The sequence below is a fragment of the Nothobranchius furzeri genome, chromosome 13 (assembly GCF_043380555.1).
Source record: "Nothobranchius furzeri strain GRZ-AD chromosome 13, NfurGRZ-RIMD1, whole genome shotgun sequence".
NCBI lineage: Eukaryota > Metazoa > Chordata > Actinopteri > Cyprinodontiformes > Nothobranchiidae > Nothobranchius > Nothobranchius furzeri.
This window is the reverse complement of record NC_091753.1, coordinates 47,209,072-47,228,963: the sequence shown is the minus strand read 5'-3', so window position 1 is coordinate 47,228,963 and position 19,892 is coordinate 47,209,072. Positions and strand designations below refer to the sequence as shown.

Sequence of the window (19,892 nt, the reverse complement as noted above, 5' to 3'; positions counted from 1 at the left end):
ACAGGTTTGGCAAACAAATAAAATCTCTTACATAAAATGTGTCTTTAAATGCCCAAAAAGTTTTTAGTTTTTCTGTTTTTGGAAATATTTGTATTAATTATTTTGTCAATTTTTATTTATGATCAGTTGTGATCAAAACTTTTCTATTTTAGTGATGTTTTATATATTGAATGAATAAAATCATTCTTAATATCCAGTGTGTTTTATTCATCTAATTACTCTAACTTTTGTTTTTGAGGGAACATGTTCCACATCTGGTTAATAACCAAACAAATTCCAAGGATTGGAGGTGGATTTTTACTAGATAGTCATTTTGAGGATTTTCTGTCATTTAATGTTTTATCTCATGTTACTAATTTATTTTTAAAATAAAAATATACTCATTTACAGGTCAATAACCACAGATGAGAAAAAATAACACTCTGGAACAGCTACTGAGACCTCATGATGGAAATATGTTGTACATGAAAAAGTCATTTTTATTTAACATTTATATGTTAGAAATATCTTTAAAAAAATCACAAATCTCTCAAAGAATATTGAATTTAAAGCTATTGTTTGGTCTGTTGAATAAATCAAACTATAGATTAAAAGCTCATTTTAAAGATTAAATTGAACTAAATTCAGTTTAAATTAAACTGTATGTGAGCCAACCCATTATATTGTTTATGTTTAAAAAATTGATCCGAAATATTATTGGACTTTGTTTGGGACAGATTTGAGCACATTATAATTAATGTAGTTTATTTCCTGTTGAGTTTTCACACCTAATTTATACTAAATTTAATGTTACTCATTTATTGAAAGCTTAATTTAAAGAGTAAATTTCTATTTATTAGTTTCTGCAATCTGCGCTTAATTACTTTCAGCAGAAGATATGTTCATGGCTTTGCACTTTTCTGATCTCTGTTGTGGGCACCAAGCAAAAATCTCTGCCCATTTGCGTACATTCTTTTAAAAACCAAGAATGTCCACATTCAGTGTTTGTATATGAAATGATCAGACATTTATAACTGGAAGCCCTCAAGCAGCCACTTTTAAAAAGTTGTGAAACAAAAAAACAATAAAAACTGCTGTCAAATTAACAAATGAAAATATCAGATTGTGCCCCAGAAGATAATGCACTTTGACTAAAAATAAATTCAAACTGGAAAGTAAAAAGAGGTAAAAAAAAAAAAAAAGGAGGAAATTAAAACCTTAGAATGATTAACTTTTTTTGTTTATAGTACAGTTTTTAAGCACATTATTGTAATGGACATTATATGTAATTACAAACCTAGGCTACTGTAAAACTAATAACAACAGAGTACATTTTATTATTATTGTCATTGTCTTTTATTAATAATAATAAGTAAAATGGATATATGGCATAGGATTCGTCCAGTTTTTCTATACGTCACAGTGACGAAAGAGAGCGTTTCTGGAGCGTTTGCGCCAACTCGGCTACCGTAGAACCAATTTAGAGAGGCTAAGCTAATCAGGAGAGCGAAATGTTAACATTTATGGCCAGTTTTTGCTTTAAACATTCCTCTTATTTCATGTAGATTTAGGTTAAAGCGGTCAAGCAGTCTTTCTGTCATTTGGAAGCTAACCAATGAAGCAGTGAAGAGTTTTGGCAAGCCAGCCAACTTGTTGGTTACTAGTTAGGGTTAGCTAGACGTCGTTAGTCTTTTGCCAGTTTGCTTTGGTTTAACCGTTCACCAAAGCTTCCCGACTGCAGCGTTCAAAGGGCGATGTTGTCAGTCAGTATCAGGTCAACTCTCCCCAGATGTAAGTAACGGATTAACCTTTTTTCTGTGTTTCTGTTTTAGTTCAGATGTTTTCTTTTGTCACATGATGTGCACGTTTGTTTGGATGTTAGTCATTAGTACTAGCTCTACTTTGTATTTAACCCTCAAATTGACCGAGATGAACAAAGCCTGGAGAGGTTTGTAGGTGAAAGGTAGCTGCTTAATCGACACGCATTCTAACGTATTTTTATATACTTTTGTTATAACTGAGGTTGTAGCATAAATATACTGAGTATCTAACCTTTTTACTGATTTGCATTGCGTTAACAAATGTCACAGCATGTCTACAATATAGACTTTTATTTCACAATTAAGTCTCTTTTTGCAGGGTTACAGCTGTAAGGTGATTGAAATTCCTTTAAAATGCTTTAAATAAAAAAATGTACATGGAATTAACAGAAATTGGTGTTTTATTATTATTATTCAGATTTACTTTGATGGAAAAGGAAATTAAACAGTCGTTTTGATCATAGCTGTAATATTCATGTATGACCAAGTGAGGTGCTGCAAAATATTGCAAACTATATGTATTTATATATAATTAAACTTTGGATATTTTTTCATAATAATAAGCATCTTAATGCTATCAGGCCCTTTACACAACAGTTCTGCAGCATTTGGTGACAAGTCACCTGATCCTGTTTTTTGCATTACAGCCCACCCTAAAGCAGGTTAGCTAGTATACATCAGTGACCTAATGTAGATAAACACAAGCGTGTTTAATTCCTTTTCAGACAGTAGGTTGTGGCTGCCTGCTCAGGCTTTGGTCAGGAACATGTCATCTTCAGATGGACCCACATCTCCATACACGACCCTGGCCATCAGTCGCCCAGTAGAGTCCCTCACACATGTCGAACTTCACCGACCTGAGAAGAGAAACGCCATGAACAAAGCTTTCTGGAGGTGAGCATTTTTATAGCAATAAATATACAAAATGTGTGTTTTTTTCCGTGACATTGGGGTACCTTTTCTTCAAGTGAAGTCATGTAATAGTTTTTATGCCAATTTTCTTGAGGAAACACACATTTTCTTAAAACTTTTAAGATGTATTTTATCTAGACACACATATGCATAAGGACACACATATTATAGATTTATTTCTAAAATATTACATATAGAAATAATAGCTTTAGAGCTTGTATACAATACAGTAAGGAGGCAGTGCAGAGTAGTTAAAATGCTATCATAAATCAGAAATCCATTTTTCTCAGAGGGCACCATCTACAGGCAGAATTGTATTGCAACTTCAAGCCCCTCCCCCTGCTTCCATGATACAGTTGAAACGACTCGATCGTTTAGTCCATGGGCTTTTCTTTACTTTTGTCTATCTTCGAGTAAATGGTTTGGATTTATATAGCGCCTTCTAGGGTCGTATAACCCCTCAAGGTGCTTTACAACACATCCGGTCATTCACCCACACACACACACACACACATTCACTCGCTGAGTAGAAGTAGGCAATCTGTTCTGTATTTTTAGTCCCTCAAAAGGCAGTTGTAGCTGCGCTCTATGATTCGTCAGGTGTTCACGCACTCTGTGATTGACATTTGTACGTAAGCAGATGTCGAACGCTATTGGCTAGTTCATTTCAAATTGTATGGGAGCCTATAGGGCAGGTGGGCTTAGCAAAAAACAAAATGTTTATGTATCTAGCAGACGCTTTTGTCCAAAGCGACTTACAAGTGATAAATAACCTCGACTATTGCCTATCGTCATTAGGGGCGATGATGGCACAGGAGTTAAGTGCTCGCCCCATAATCGGAAGGTTGCAGGTTCGAGCCCCGCTCAGTTTGTCGCTGTCGTGTCCTTGGGCAAGACACTTAACCCACCTTGCCTGCTGGTGGTGGTCAGAGGGACCGGTGGCGCCAGTGCACGGCAGCCTCGCCTCTGTCAGTGCGCCCCAGGGCAGCTGTGGCTACATTGTAGCTCATCCCCACCAGCGTGTGAATGTGTGTGTGAATGGGTGATTGACTGTGTTGTAAAGCTCCTTGGGGGGTCCCAGGACTCTAGAAGGCGCTATGTCAAATACAGGCCATTTTCCATTTACATTATATTACAGAACAGGGGAAGCCTATCCCTTTTACGGATTACTAAAAAAAAAATCATACAGAATTCCTGAAAAGGGTAAAGCTCTGGATTTCTGCTTTGAGGTCATTAATATTTGGTTTAAGCATCTAAATTTAATCTTTTATTTGGATAATTTTATTAAAATCACATCACACATCATTATGATGACTATGATTTAATGACTTTGTGATTTTGTCTGTGAGGAGTGCCACACAAATAAAATTTAATCACTTACATTAATAATAATCCAGTTTAACGGAAACTTAGCTGCAAACGCATCCATAGTTGAAGCAGCCCTGACATAGTGTTTGTGTTTTTATTTTTTAGTGAGATGGTGGACTGTTTTAATGAGATTGCAGACGACCAAGACTGCAGGGTGGTGGTCATGTCAGGAGCAGGAAGGATGTTCACAGCTGGTGTGTTTCGGGTCACAACTAATGCCAGTTTCATCAGCGGAGCTGCGCTTATTCCGTATGCTCTGTTGATGTCCAGGTCTTGACCTGATGGACATGGCCAATGATATCCTCCAGCCGAAAGGCGACGACGTGGCAAGAATCTCCTGGAACCTCAGAAAAACCATCACCAAATATCAAGAAACGTTCTCCGTCATAGAGAAGGTCAGAGCTCCTCATCACATGCATTGGACAAATAATGACGCAGGAATGTTAATGAAGTTATTCTTATCTGCTTGTAGTGTCCAAAGCCTGTTGTGGTGGCTGTTCACGGCGCCTGTATTGGAGGAGGTAGGGCACAAAAGAAATTCTCAAGTGACGTTCACCAAGAAGTATCTTTAGATAAAATACTAAAACTGAGACGAACTTGCTGAAGCCATGATTTGTGCTTCCTATAGGATTCACCTGTTGCATAAACAGATTTAAACACTGAACCACTGTTTTGTTTCTTTTTGAGTCACTAATTTTAAGATAGAAAACGCACAGTTAGCATGATTGAAATGTAAGTTTCATGAATTTGATTTTAGTAGAAGAAAATTAGTCAATGAGTTCAATATTAATGTTTATTTTATTTCAGGTGTTGACCTGATTACGGCTTGTGACATTCGTCTCTGCACCCAGGATGCCTGGTTTCAGGTTAAGGTGTGTTAAGCTGATTTTATCATTTGGTGAAATAAAAAATAAATTAAGACAGCAAGAATTACTCCTTTCCAAAGTTAATGATTTTTTAAACTAATATAAATGTGTAGAGATGTTTCCATAGCACTGGGTTTGTGTATTTTGACTGGACAGGAAGTTGATATTGGACTTGCAGCAGACGTTGGAACTCTGCAGAGACTTCCTAAAGTCATAGGCAGTCGAAGGTGAAACTTAACATTTTAACAAACTGGGGTTATGGTTCTTGTTATTTTCTGTTGAAATCCATGTTTATTGTAATTATCTCTTGCTTTTTTAGTCTGGTGAACGAGTTGGCGCTTACAGCCAGGAAGATGTTTGCAGATGAAGCCAAGAGCAGTGGACTCGTCAGGTAAAACACATTCCTGATTACCAGCAGGATCACACGTACGGGCTAAAATGGACTGCGGTTGTTAGTCAAGTCAGAGAAAATACTGTGTCATTAAGTTGGCTCCCAGTTTAAGTTAGGGTAGACTAGATCTAAAATGAGAAAAAGCTGCAGAAGTCCAACAAAACCATGGAAAGACCTTTAGGGAAATTGATCACTTCAACTGAAGATTAGAGGCAAATTCAACTCCTTAAACTTTCAAACTACAGCAAAGAAACCTTTTTTCCTCCCCTGCAGCCGCGTGTTTGCAGATAAAGAGGCGATGATGGCTGGAGCCCTTGAGATGGCGGGACAGATCGCTTGTCGCAGCCCTGTGGCTGTGCAGGGAACCAAAAAAAACCTGCTCTATTCCAGAGATCACAGCGTGGCCGAGGGACTGAACTATATGGTAAGAGCACATCAGATTAATATCGAGCTACCAGGATTTTTGTAGTAGGTGCTACATTCATTTTTATCAGAAAATTGCTATTCCTGTTAGTTCCTTGTGCTAAAGTTGACTCTGTTGACACTTTTCCAGGCCACATGGAACATGAGCATGCTTCAGACAGAAGATGTGATGAAATCAGCTCAGGCTGCCATGGAGAAGAAGAGTCCCAAAGCAGTGGTTTTCTCCAAACTGTGAGAGCAGCAGCAGGTTCCACCTGTCCGCTGTGGCCTTTGTGTGAGAAGATGAATTGTGTAGTTTTCAGTCTTTACTGGGCTGCTAACACCAAAGCTGAATGTAGACGTGTGTCTCCCATTGTGAACAGTTTGTGCAAAGTAGCAGGAAGCACAAATACCATTTTTACGCACGTCGTAACAAATGTTTTTTTTGGGGGGGGGGGACGGGGGGGACGGACCCCACCTATTTTCTGTTGATTTTTATCATCTTGAATTTAGCCATTTGATTGAATTTGTTAATGTTTTGCAAATCAAAAATGGATTTTCACAGCAAACTGTTTCAATAGTTTATTGATTTAAAAAAAACTAAAGTGAAATAAATTAAATTAAAACACTAAGATAATGTGACGAAGATGACTTAATGTCACTGTCGAGTCTGCTGGGCACGAAGCTTCTGTAACGTTTTCTGTGGAGAGAAAAATTCATCGTCAGCACAAATGTTAACAGGACTGAATTTTTCGGTATAAAATTAAATATTACCTTGTGGAACTCCTTTGCCTTCATCCGGTTTTTGGCATAATCCTCTTGTCTGGTCTTGGTTTTCTGCTGCTTCACCTCCTCCAGCTGCTCATAAAGTCTGCAGAGAAAAGTCTAGATGAATCCTCCTGAGTGGAAGGAGTGGAAGTGAAATTATCCAAATGGTACCTCTGAGTTCTTATGTGCATCTCAGAAAGATTATGTTTCCTTTGCTCAGGTGTGCAGATCTTCACCTTATCTGCATTTTTGAGTCTGAAGTTTCTCACTGAGGGGAAAAACACATGCAAGTTAAAACAAAAGCTGCAAATTAATTTACATTCACAAAAAAAAAAAAGAAAAAAAAGGAAAGGATGCACAGGCATGGTAAAGGAAAACGTGTTTTGTGTCCAAAAGGTCCCTACCTCTGGGTCTTGTGATTTTTTTTCATGGCAAAAGGAAACAATAAAACATGCATTATGTGTAAAATCAGTACCTTGAGGTTGAACATGCGTCTTCGCCCGGGTTTCTGTCTTTTGTTGAGGCTCTGGTGAAGCTTTTTCCACACAGGTGACAGGAAGACCACCACTGGCTTTTGCCGACTCACTTCCTTTAAATGGAGCTTGCCTCTTGCGCTGGCTCTTGGCACAAGCACCTTTGGCTTTGATTTCCTCCACCCTGCGGTTGGATCTCAGAAGAAGAGCGTCACGCCTCTGCTGGAAAACGTTCTGCAAGTCTTCACCAGGACCCCACTGAAACTCCAGGACAGTCACTGAAGACAAGACAGGAAAAGTGTCTAACTTTATTACTCCACATATTTAGGCAAAAAGAAATGTTAGAAAAAAAAAGTAAAAAAAAAAAAAGCATATTTTAGTTTTCAGCTTCTGTGATTGTACCAGGAAGTGTCTGACAGTTCTTCTCAGGAGTTTCATTGCATGACAATGTAGATTCAAGCCCCTAGTGGACAAAATCAGAAATTGATGTACAATTTAAAAATAAACACATGCTGAACATTAATGTCAGCACTGGGGTACATTACCATCATCTCATGGCCTTCCTGGTTATCCGTCCTGGTTTCCTCTGGTAAGTCCTCTTCCTCCTCGGTGACCGTCACCTCCTCGTCCTGTACGGTGGTGTCTGTCAGACTTACCAACGTTATCTCTGACTGCTCAAGGATCCCTCTCTCACTGGCTGATGTCTGAAAAAACAAGATGGAAAGTGAGTTAGCAAAGCAAAATCACATTTTGACGTATTTCTGATCAGCTAAAGAATAAAGAATACCAATCTGTCATCTGAAGCAGGAGAATCCCCCCAGTTTTCATTTCCACCTGACATCACCACCACTGAATCTGCCATCTCCGGGCCTGGTGCGTCATCACACATGGTTAAATTTGACAGGGTGCAAGAATTTTGCTCCTCATTAGCCTTTAAATTTGGTGACACAATGACAACAGAGTCCTGAGGGGGGTGCTCAGAGATAACGAGCTGGGAGAAGGATCCGTGAAAGGAAGAGGAAGCAGCACAACAGTTCGGATCCTCAGTACGCAACTGCTCAGGAGACGAGAAAGCATCTACAGAAGGTGTGGAAACGTTATGCTGGCTGGGAAGTCCTTCAGGAACATCCGACAAATTGTGTTGAGGAAAATGAAAGGTCATGGAGGAGTCGGCCGTTTCATTGTGGGTGATTTCAGCGGGCAGCGGGTGAAATGAATCTGAGAAACAGATGTTGGAAGTTATTTATATTAACTCCTCAAACTTCATTTGTTACTTTTATGATTTAAGCATTAACATTTACGTATTTAACTTATTCAAGAAGCATCTTTTGCTGAATATTTGTTTTTCCTTCTCACCTTCTTTAGCCCTGTTCCCTGGACTGGTTGGGTCCTGCAGATGTTGACTTACAGCTGGGAACGGTGTACTGTGAGACGAGGCCTCGGATGGCGACGTTCCAGGTGACAGAACACCCTCTTCCGTGGAAACACAGACAGCCACATGATGTTCTTCTGCAAACAGCAGCTGAGTTTGTATAAAACTTTTAACATAATGAGACTCTTTGGGATATTTTAGAGTATTTTAGGAGCTCTTTGATAAAATATTTGACTTTTAAACTAAACAATGAAGTACAAAAACTTAAAAAAATGTGAAAATGTTACAAACTCTAAAAGTGAAATCAGAATATTTGAGTTTGATGACCATTAAATGTAAATTTGAGTTTCCTCACAGTTCTTCTACCTGAGTTTCTGCTGTGCTGGTCAGCGGACTCATCCAGCTCCTCAGCCAGCGGTCTCATACGACTCTCCTCCAATGATGACGACTCGGCCAACATCTGACCCGTAAGCTGACCAGCTGTAAAATCATTCCCAGGACTCAGCCAATGAGAACTGGGAAGGTTGGAAAGCCGGCCGATCATCCGACTCAGAGTGGAGTCCCATCCACCGCGATCAAAGCTGGGAGAGGCAGAAGTTCCTGGCAGATGGCCGATTATTGAAGAGTGAGCTGATGGCTGACCGACCAGCTGCTCCAGGGCAGACTCCCTCTGATCAGCAGCCAGACAGGATGATTGGTCGGTCAGATGGCCAATCAAAGGTCGGAAAGAGTCCTGTGTGTGATCCTCAGTCAGAAACGAGCCTTCAGCTGAAAAGCGCTCCTGCAAAAACACCACAAACGAGGCGTCCTTCAGGTTTAGGAATGTTTTCACATCCAATAAAACTTACAACCCGCAGCACTGACTCCTAACTTCACTATTATGATCATTTATAACCAGTTTTTAAGGTGAATTACTCAACTAGTCTATCTGATCCACCGTAGGACTGCACCCTTTTCCCTTTAAAGCTTTTAAGAATGTAAGAAAATATCAATACACTAAAATATAGCAATGTTTTGTGTTATGATACCGAATCAATATTTAAAAGCAGTGTATCCGTTTTTATTGAGAATTTACATGCAAACATTTACTGTATTCCTTTTGTGAGGTCTAATTCAAACTCCAACTGCTAGGTGGCAGCAAGGAAATCTTGCGATAACAAATTAAATTCAAATTTGCAACAGTCGTCCAGCTTTTAGCATTGCAGTATATATCATATCGCCGGATTTTCACAATTAAACACCCCTAATAAATTTTGCAACAAAATGTGAGAAAAATTTGGTATCAATATCAAAATTACCATTAATATATATATATATATATATATATATATATATATATATATATATAATAGCTAGATTTAATGGTAAACTGTTGTTTTGACAAATTTAGTAATCTGGAATAAGATAATTATTATTATTCCAACTCTTAACTTTGCTTAAAATTTATATGCATTACCTGCATTTCTTAACAATAATAAATAAAATCAGGACATTAGATTTTATAACAGCCTTCCACACTTGTGTGAATACTGACCCAATTCCCACATTACAAACCCCAAAATAATTCACAAATGCCATCTTTAGGAGGTTTTAATAGTACATTAAAGTATTTATGTTAAAAGATGTTATAGGATTAGCTTATGAAAGTCTGAGAAACTGACCAGGACACTCCTCTGAGTTCCTGCAGAGTGAGACAGCAGAGACAGATGACTTGTTGAAATTTCATCGTCCGTCCTCCTCCCTGGGACAAAAATAAACAAACAAAAGAATTGTGTCAACTATGAATGGGGCATTCACAGAGTTAGACTGGAAAGGAAGCATGTAGGATACGTACCTGCTGCAGTTCCTGCAGCACTGAGGGACACATCGAGCTCCCTGGTGTATTTATCAATAATACTCTGGATGCTGTGGCCATTAAACACAGCAGACAAAGGAGAACAGCCTGCCGAAGAGTTCTCCTCCGTACGCAGAGTTGGACAAGGTGGAGAAGAGACGTTGCTTAAATCTGCTCCACTTCTTTGCTTGGAGGACAAAATTGTATCTATTAAAACAGAAAGAATAATATTCAGTGAGCCTTTAGAGAGTGATTCTTGCATCATGGAACTGCAGAATGTTTATTGTTAAACATCAAGATTCTGTTTGAAGGTGAGATTATGCTCTTGCGGTCACACACCGGTGTTAACGTTTCGCTCGGGGTCTGTGGTGACGTAGCTGCCGCTGGAAATCGTGGTGGAGAGGCACTCCGACCGTGGAGAACTGCCAAGAGGCTGACACACACACACACACACACACACACACACACACACACACACACACACACACACACACACACACACACACACACACACACACACACACACATGTAAATGTACTCGACAGAAGAAACAGAAGCTTCTGTATTTAATTTGTTTCTATCAGATGACATCATCTCAGTGACATCATTAATCTGTAATAAAGTATCTGTTTTTAGATTAAAACATTATTATTACAAACAGATTCACTGAGCTCAGTTCAAGTGTATAAACCATCATGAATGTATTTTTATTTAATACACCTCAGGTTCAAAGGTTTCACATCATCGCTCAGAAGAACACAGAAACATACAGACAAAGACACACACACACACACACACGTATGTATATGTTTGTGTGGACCTCTATTGACTTCCATTCATTTTAGTGACCCCACTATGCCTAACCCATACTCTAATCATGACCAATAGGGTTCTATTCCCAACCCTAACCTGAACTAAAGGCGAATTCACACCATACCTCTAAAACCAAGTTTTAGGGTGCTTATTGTTGGACCAGTAAAATGTCCCCACAATGTAGAAATGTCCACACATTACAGGTTAAAGTCAAAATGTGTCCACGTAAACACACACACACACACACACACACACACACACACACACACACACACACGCACACACACACACGCACACACACACACACACAAGCTTCTCAAGCATAATCACAGACCGAGGCTCAGGCTGCTGAGCTCTCAGACTCAGATTTGGCTGTTTTCATCATTGATCCACAGCTTGTGAACCTCAGAGGGGACTTAAATGTGGATAAAAATAAAATATGCAGTAAAATTCATCTGCTTGCTGGCTCAATCACTGGTGTGTGAAATATTGTTTATATGTGGCTTTAACTGCAACTGGACAGGAAAAACAGCACGTTTGTACCTCGGTAGGAGATCTGTAGCTGGCGTTTGCAAGACCAGAAAAGTCCGCTCCTCTTCCAGAATCAGAAGAAAGTGGCGACATTGTTTTCAGGATGGAAACTACAAAAACAGGAAGTGTTATCCCAACTACATTCCTATAATTTATTTGCCATTTTCACTCTGTTGTCATTAACTTACCAAAGTCCGGAGCTCTTGGAGGGGATCCTGCCCCTGAAAGGAGTCGCTCTCTCCAGACAAGATGGCTGGATGTCTCGGAGGCGACTCGTCTCTCAGCTGCCCGTTGTCCGCTGCTGCACACAGACGGTGTCCCGTCAGATGACACGAATGATATTGACTCGTCCTGCAGACTTGGATCTGCGATGCACAAATTAATGTTCACATCTTCAGGGCCTGGAGATTACAGAAAGAGCATCAGTTGGACATGGTCTCTGCATGGCCTGAGTTTAGGACAATCTTTAGAGACTCATCAGACCTGCAACTTGACTGATGTTGACAGGAGTCTCTGCCTCCTGAATGACACTGAGCTCATGTGGTTCCATAATTTCTTTGAAGCCCATTTTCATCCGTGTCACGGGGGGTTTGAGGGCTCGAGGATGAAAATGTCTTGATGGGAAATCTGAAATCTGAGGAGGTCCAAGAGGAACGGCGACCTGAACTACAATAAAAAACACATTTAAGTAACTTTTGTCTTTTATTAAAGATATTTAGAGATTATCCCTAATTCTGAAATCTCATTTCTCACCAGGGTCCTCCATGTCTTCAGGTTCCTCCAAATGTGATAAACTCCCCCCATTTGACTCCTCAATGGTCCTCAGCAGGGAGGCAAGCAACCGGAGCCGATTTTGACCAATCTCCTCTGACTCCAATCTTTCACTGGGAAGGTCTGACACATGCTGTAGGTGAGAAGATACACCAGGATGTTGAACGATAACCATCACAGCCAAAACAATCAGATCTGAATGCAATAATTCTGCATACCTGTTCATTCGTCTTAATCAAAGCCTGCAGCGTCTCCTTTTGCCTCCTCATCTGCTCCATCTCTACCATCTTTCTCTGTCTCTCTTCTTCTTGCAGCTTCTGCTGCTGAACCACTGCCTCCCTCTTTTCCACCACCCGTATCCGGGCCTCCTGCAGCTCTCGCTTCTGCTGCTCCATACCGTCCTCCCTGGAGAACAGAGACACGGGCTGCAAACCTGGATCAAGAGGAGCACCACTGGAGATGCTCGGGCTAGGATCAGAGGTTGACTGGGAGATGGTTGAGTCGTGTGCTGTAGACAGCTGCTCTTTAGAAACAGGAGAAGGTCTCAGTCTCTCTGGTAAATGTTCTGTTACTCTCTTCATTATGCTGTCAGCCAGCTGATCACAGACATCAGCCCCCTGCATCTTCAAGGTGTTTGAAGCAGATTCTTCCAACAGCGACTTGGAGCCACTGGAAGCAGGACAGGGAGGTGAGCTAGACGTTGTGGCAGTGTCCATAAAGATCTGTGGTTGATTCTGAGCGCTTGGACGCCCTGCAGGCGTAGGGTGGAGGTGAACAGGAATTGAACAGTTAAAACCACGCACAGGCGACTGAATGACACCAGGGAGAAAAGATCTGCTGCTCATGTTGTGGCGAATTTGTAGAGCTCGCTGGTATTCTTCCAAACGCTGACGAGCCACTTCCACTGATCTCTGGTGAACTCTTAAAAATAATGAAACTCAAATCATTCAGTTTCTGCGGTTTCGACGACGTCTGTGTGAAGAGGTGGAATGAGAAGGTACGTTTCACACCTGTTTTGTTCCAACAGCCGTTGCTGATATTCTCTGATTCTTCTGGTGTGGTCATCCTCACCAGCAGGAGGAACCGACTCAACATGCAAATAAAAAACAACATTCAGTTCAAAATGTCCTAAATCAAAACACCTGATCCACACTATCAGTTCTCCTGATCCTGAGTGTATCTGGGCCTACCTCAGTGGTTGACCCAGGAGAGACTTCCTGGTTCCTGACAGGTGCTTCAGGTTGATTAAGAGCTGCTTCCCGGGTCACAGCCGCCTTCAGACGCTCCCTCTCCTGCTGAGCCTCCAGCAGCATCTGCTCTAGTTTGGCTTTCTGCTCCTCCAGCTCCTGCAACAGGAACAGCTGCTGCTGCTTCTCCTTCTCAAGCTCTTCCTCCTGAGAAATAAATAAATATAATAAAATTACAAAGGAAACACACGGCTGTTGCCTGCTTCAGTCACCCCCCCAAAAAAATCTCATGTTGGACCATGGCCCCAAATTCTTCATAAATAAACGAATGTGAAGGGAGAAAACGAAAAAGAAATGTACTCTTTTCTTTTGTTCTTCAAATTGTTGGATGCTGCTGGCGAGAGGGTCAGGGAGCAAATGGTCTGGCTGGTTTATTGGCTCCATGCCTGGTGGAGTCAAACACACGTGGATGTGAAACATCAATCTCCAGTTTCAGGGGGATGATTTAAAAGCTCACATCCCATAATTACTTTCACCATTCACTAAATGCTTTTAGAACACATAATATTACAAAAGCAAATGCTCGACCTGGAGGGGGGATGGTGGATTTGCGGAGCTCAAAGGGAGTCTGTTTGTCTTTCTCCTCACTGGGTAAAGATCCTGATTCGATGGTCGTGTCTCTGTCTGGGATCTGCTCTGTGAAGATTGTTGGTGAATCCGCTGCAGAGTCCTGACTGCCGTTGTTAATCCACTCGTCCCTCTGGCTCCTGATCCGATCCAGAAGTTTCCTCAGAGCCCGTCTAGGAGCCGGCTTTGAAGGCTCCACTTGAAATGTTAAAAAAGGTATTGAGATTACAAGTTTTACTTTGAAAAGCCAAAGGTGCAACAGCTTTCCTCCCTTTTTTAAACAGGTCCCATTTAAGACTTTTAATGTGATTCTTTTCTTCACCTTCAGCAGAGGTCTCCTTCTCACTGCTTCCAACTTCTTGTTCTGAGTCATTCTGCGCACTTTCTGCTTCAGGCACGGCGGTTTCATCCAAAGTAACATCCAGCTCTTGATCATGGCTACTGGCAGAAAGAGCTGGAAGAGGCTCAGGAACCAGCTGGATCACCAGGTCACCTTTAACCCCTGAGAAGACACACACACATGACCCTATTAGTACTCGACATGTAAACTTGTGTTGAATGGATGTCATTTTCACATCTACGCAGAACACATCAAACTCCTCACGTCTCTCTCCTGTATACATGTCCTCGAAGGCAAACTCCATCTCCCTCTGAAAGTCCTCCCTCGTCTCTTGTCTCTTATAGAGAGGCTGAAAGATCTGCGGCTGCATCTGTGACACCTGCTGTCTCCTCCTCAGCAGATCAGTCTGATGCAGGTGCTCCAACTCAACCAGGAAACGCTCACGAGCCTGAAGACCAGGAAGAAACCAGTCAGGAACAAAAAAGCTGCAGTGGACCTACTTTACTTAAACATTCATCATCTGGGAAAGACATGTTAGCTATCTGATGAAAGAGGACGTTGAGGTTGTGAACATTTAGCAGTTAAAAATGTCTCAAAATGGATATAAACACAAATCCAGTCTCCCTAAACAGTAAATACAATAAATATAATATAATGTCCTAAAAGATAAATATTTAACTTTTTTCCCTTCCCTTATGCAAGATTTATACCAAAATACCACAATCAGAGAGAATGATAAACTACCTTCAATAGACAAAGCCTGATCAGTAATACAGTGATCATAATCTTATGGCAAATCTGTAGAAACCTGCTTTAGTTCCGTTTTAAAGTCAGGTAACCTGCACAAGATGCTCCCTCCTCAGAGCCTGCCGCCCTCTGAGACGAGCCTTTTCCACCTGCTCCTCTCGTCTCCTGGTTTCCTCCTCCTGCAGGCCCTGCAGCCTCCTCTCCTCCAGCTGAGCTTCCTCATGGGCATTAATCTGCACATCCAACCCCTGATTAGACAAATCTGGCACGAAAGATCCTGACAAACGACATCTGGACAAAAATTACAGATCTTACCTGAATCGCTTCTGCCTCGGTCTCTATGGCGCTCTCAATCATGTGGTAATATGTGTTAGCGAAGAAACTTGGATCATATCTCCTTCCTGTGCGTGGCTTTTTGGGATCAATGTTCTGCTTGAACAAGAAGAGACAGGCGTCTTAAGCCGGGCGTACACTGTGCGACTTTTTCACTCGCAGCGTTCAGCTTCAGCTCAAACTGTACGACTTCCTCGCAGAGCAGATCTCACGAGTCATGTGCTCACACTGTACGACCCAGTTCTCGCATGCGACCTGACTGCTCACACTGTACGTCTGGTAGCAACACGTCGGCCCTAAAAATGTGCTAAAAATAGCAGTTTTTACTCAACACGTCAGACTTTTTTGTCTTGCCTGTTGTCCTTCGGGAGTGCTGCAGGAGGACACACAGGGTTTTATGGGGGTTGGATGAGGAAAACGAAATAAAGAAAGTGAATCTGTGTTTTGTGATCAGTTTAATTTGACATGAACACGACAAACACGCTTTCTTGACAATCTTTGTGAGTAAAAAAACGTGTAGAAACAAAAACGAACAGCGTGTGTTATTAGGGAAATAGCGAGCGACCGGCCGGCGTTGATGCAGGATTGCGCGCGCATGCGCCGTGAGCGGTTCTGATACTTTTTGGATCGTAGCTGCTCGCAGCTGCTCGCAGCGCCGCTTCAACAGTGCGATACCCTCACGAGGGACGAGCGAAATATTAAACACACCAGAAGTCCCTGCGACCTCACGACTGCTGATCGGCAGCTGGTGTTAATCGCCTCTCGTAACCCCCTGTACACTACACGACCGCTCGGCGCAAAACTCGCCCCGATGTCGTGGCTTCTCGCACGACTGGAAAATCGGCTCAAAAAAGTGAAAAAGTCGCACAGTGTACGCCCGGCTTTAGCTGAGAACCTTAAAGAGCAAGTCACCCCCAAATCAACTTTTGTTGCTGATAAACTATACAAAAGAGTGTCTAATCATGCTGTAGACACATGTAGTCAATAATATTGCACTTCAGTGCATCTTACTTAAAATTTTAATTTTCTGCCTAAACTACTAAACTGTCAGTGTTGTGCCGTCGTCAGGTAAAAACTGCACTGCATTTGAATTTAGATCTGCCATCGCTATTGGCTAAGAGGTATACTAGAACGCTAGCTGGTACATCATGACGTCACAATGTCATTGTGAGCCTGTGGCCGTTTCTCAATCCTCAAGGAAGCTAGTGTACTAGACAAGTACGTTCTTGGCAAGGACACCAGAAAGTCTGTTCTAACGAGTACGGGAGGACGAGGACGGCATTTGGAACAGAACCATACTCCGGTGTGTCCTGGAAACAAGCGCTGCTTCCTGCTACAGTAAAAAAAATAAAATAAAAAAAACTGACATAAAAATAAAAGTCTAGTTTGTTCCTTAAATAACAAAAACAACATATTATTTGTATTATATTTGGCCCACTCTTGATCAAAACTATTAAAATACTAGCATTTCGTGCTCTTTAATGAATAAAAAGTATTTCTCATCACAACAGACCTACGGTGCTTTTATTTTGATACTGGGTTAGCTAATTAGCATTACGAAGGATCGTGAAGAGTAAAACCCAAACACACAGCGAAATTTATAGCTTACACGTGATTTTTACAATAACAGTCAACTTTAGATTATTTTATTTGTATTTCTAATATTAAACATTACAGTTATTAGCTTTCTCCTCTGACATTCGGAGTTTAATGGTTTGCGATGCAAATTCAATTCAATTCAAATTCAAAATTACTTTATTAATCCCAGAGGGAAATTGATTGCTGTAGTAGCTCAAAATAATAACAATAATAAGTCATCAAATAGTTATTGTATATTACAATGGCTGTTGGCAGGAAGGATCTCCAGTAATGGTCAGTGTTGCAGCCAAACTGAACAAGCCTCTGACTGAAGACACTCTTCCGTTGTCAGACAATCTTGTGAAGAGAATGCTCGATGGAAGAGATGGTTTGAATTTCCTCTTTCTCTGTCTACGTTTTGCTCCCGCTCTGCATCCACGCTTCTTGCGTTTTAGCTCATTTGGGACTTGTGGCTTCAGTTGAGGTATTATTTCAGCCTTTCCAATGTTAATCAGCCGCTCCCGAATGTAAACCAGCTTGTTGCCATGGTTACGCATCATAACAAATGCTCAAAAAGTGAGAAAAAAGCTAAAAAATAGCAGTAAAAATCCTCCAAGCTTCACAGCACCAGAAACAGAAAAGTAAAGTGTCCAAAAAATAGTTTTTCTTGAGAAACTAGAAGAAAAAATGCCCAAGAAAAGGCAAAACTTACATGTAGTCAACAGAGCTACTCCAACATGCAGCCACCCAGAGCAGCGCAGTCCCGGAAAAAATGCAATGCAATCCGCAATGCAATGTGAGAAACTTTGCTGTCCCAAGTCCGCAGAAGGATGCATTGATGCATCCTCGATACAATGGGCAGAGCAAGAACACATCTGTGAACTTTAAACGAACTTTCCCTCTTTCGTGTTCACTTTCTCTCTTTAACATTTTTTTTATCACAATTGCCTATTTTGACTCATATTAAATATATTTTTAAACATTTTCTAAATGCTTTTTTATATTTTTACATTTTTTGTGAAGCGCCTCGTGATTTTATCTTGAGAGGCGCTATAGAAATGATACTTTCTTCTACTTGCCGTTGCGCATACTTAGGATTGGAACAGTCCTTGGGCCATCGTTGATGAAGTTTTACAAGGACGTGAGTACACAAGTTCGGACAAGTATGCATATTGAGAAACAACCTGTGTGTGTGTATTTGTTGGCGGCTCCGCCCTCTCGGTCTGCTAGGCAACAGCATTTGTTGCATTTTTCAAATAGTGGAAGCGGGAGTGGAGTAAGACTCTGGTAGGGGGTGACTTTCTCACCCAGTGTTTTGTTTGTAAGCAGTTGCTCTGGAGAGGAGTGATTACTATATTAAATTATTTATTCAACCATACATTGCTGGTTATCAAGTATGGTGAAATTTTTTTGATTACTTGAATGAGGTTTGGAGCAGGTGGAGGGAGGCTGGCCACTTTCGCTGATCTTTCCTTTTCGACCTGTAGAGCCTTCTTCCTGGCACCGATGGATCTACAAAACAATAAATCAGTTTTGTTCATACTTGTCAATCAAACATGAACACAGCTTATTTTATCACGTCTTACTGGCTTTGCCTCTCATGATCTTTGATCTTTTGTGTTTTGAGCTCCTTTAGTGCTTCTCGAAAACGCTCCTCTGCTTTGGCATGATTTTCCTCTTCTTTCTGAACCATGGCTGTAAGGTCGGGTTCCTTAATAAAGATTTTTTTAATTAGCCAAAAAGAGATTAATGCAAGTTAGATATTTTAATGCAGTTTAGATTTAAGACAAATTTTAATTTCCATAATTTTATGATTTATACGGCTACACATCAAATCCTGCGTCTTGTTTACATTAAGGTGATGCTCCATCAGTGCCATAAACTGCGCTTACAAGTTGTGAAAACTATTCCTGATAAATTATATTACATTTTCTTTTGCGCTCCTGTGGCTCTGGCCGACCAGCTGTAGACTCTCCTGGTATAACCTCTCCAGTGTTTGGAGTTTCTCCCCGTGTTCACGCTCCCAGTTCTCCCGCAGTTCCTTCTCCAGCAGTTGAAGCTCATGTTGCCGTCTTTGCTCAACCTTACGACGGATCTGCTGTGCGATGTACCTCTGCTGCTCCCGCACCTGAGATGAAAAACAACATATTTTGTTGTGCGGCAATAAAACGCATTTTGAGCCCAAATTAGCAATTACATTTGAAGCGAACAATACAAATGTGTGTTAATGTCAATGATCACCTGTTGTATTCGTAGTTTTCTCCTTCTTTCATGCTCCTCTCGAATTATCCGAGCCTCTTCGTTGGGGCTCAGTCTTAATCGCGACACTTTTCCCTTCATTTTTCTCACAGACGAACATTTCTCTAAAGCTTTTGAGGCTAATACGGGCTAATTTTTGGCTAGCTTCCCTTAATTAATGTACAACCACACTTTGGTTTTGGTACAACCACAAACCGATGAGACATTTACAGCGTTAAAGGAGAACTAAGTTAAAAAATTTGCACAAAAGAGAACTTTAAACCAGAAACTTTTGTTGAGAGGAAAATACTAAAGTGGGGGAAAAAAACGGCCGTTCTTAACGTCACATCCGGTAGTTTGAAGTTGAACTGCACGTTTTATCCATCCCGTACGTATAAAATGATTTGGGTTTTCCGTTCCTACCTAAACACTTGTGTTTAAAAAAATCATGTTGCCAATATCACACAAAACAAAAAAAATTAAAATGTACATCAAAATATTTTTACTTTCATCCAGCTTGTTGGTGTACTGTTTAGTCGCAC

The 19,892-nt window shown here is 40.9% G+C and overlaps 2 protein-coding genes and 1 non-coding gene across 4 annotated transcripts; 1 reads left to right on the top strand and 2 right to left on the bottom strand.

Moving 5' to 3' along the window:
- The first annotated feature begins 1,500 nt into the window (after nt 1-1,500).
- Nucleotides 1,501-6,521, top strand: ech1 (enoyl CoA hydratase 1, peroxisomal). Its single transcript, XM_015951231.3, has 10 exons — nt 1,501-1,770; nt 2,525-2,693; nt 4,185-4,273; nt 4,350-4,474; nt 4,552-4,600; nt 4,887-4,951; nt 5,102-5,172; nt 5,265-5,336; nt 5,610-5,760; nt 5,890-6,521. Exons 1-10 carry the CDS (start codon nt 1,734-1,736, stop codon nt 5,992-5,994), a joined length of 933 nt encoding a protein of 310 aa, XP_015806717.1. The 5' UTR covers nt 1,501-1,733; the 3' UTR covers nt 5,995-6,521.
- On the bottom strand, nt 6,306-19,678 carry cep295 (centrosomal protein 295). Of its 2 annotated transcripts, none has more exons than XM_015951227.3 (29): nt 19,354-19,678; nt 19,040-19,240; nt 18,699-18,823; nt 18,531-18,624; nt 15,517-15,633; nt 15,294-15,434; nt 14,719-14,902; nt 14,437-14,616; nt 14,076-14,312; nt 13,848-13,933; nt 13,491-13,694; nt 13,311-13,387; nt 12,519-13,221; nt 12,283-12,433; nt 12,013-12,195; nt 11,718-11,930; nt 11,542-11,639; nt 10,525-10,618; nt 10,186-10,392; nt 10,013-10,092; nt 8,718-9,132; nt 8,336-8,488; nt 7,767-8,197; nt 7,525-7,683; nt 7,382-7,442; nt 6,982-7,257; nt 6,678-6,774; nt 6,513-6,609; nt 6,306-6,438 (listed from the first exon to the last, which is right to left on the bottom strand). In XM_015951227.3, the coding sequence occupies exons 1-29, from the start codon at nt 19,450-19,452 to the stop codon at nt 6,397-6,399; spliced, it is 5,205 nt and encodes a 1,734-aa protein (XP_015806713.1). In that variant the 5' UTR covers nt 19,453-19,678; the 3' UTR covers nt 6,306-6,396. The 2 variants fall into 2 exon arrangements, with proteins under 2 accessions (XP_015806713.1, XP_015806714.1); XM_015951228.3 differs by having other exon boundaries at nt 15,517-15,630.
- On the bottom strand, nt 11,353-11,388 carry LOC129163999 (small nucleolar RNA U2-19). Its single transcript, XR_008563800.1, has one exon. It is a non-coding gene; the product is annotated as a small nucleolar RNA U2-19 (small nucleolar RNA).
- Nucleotides 19,679-19,892: the final 214 nt, after the last annotated feature.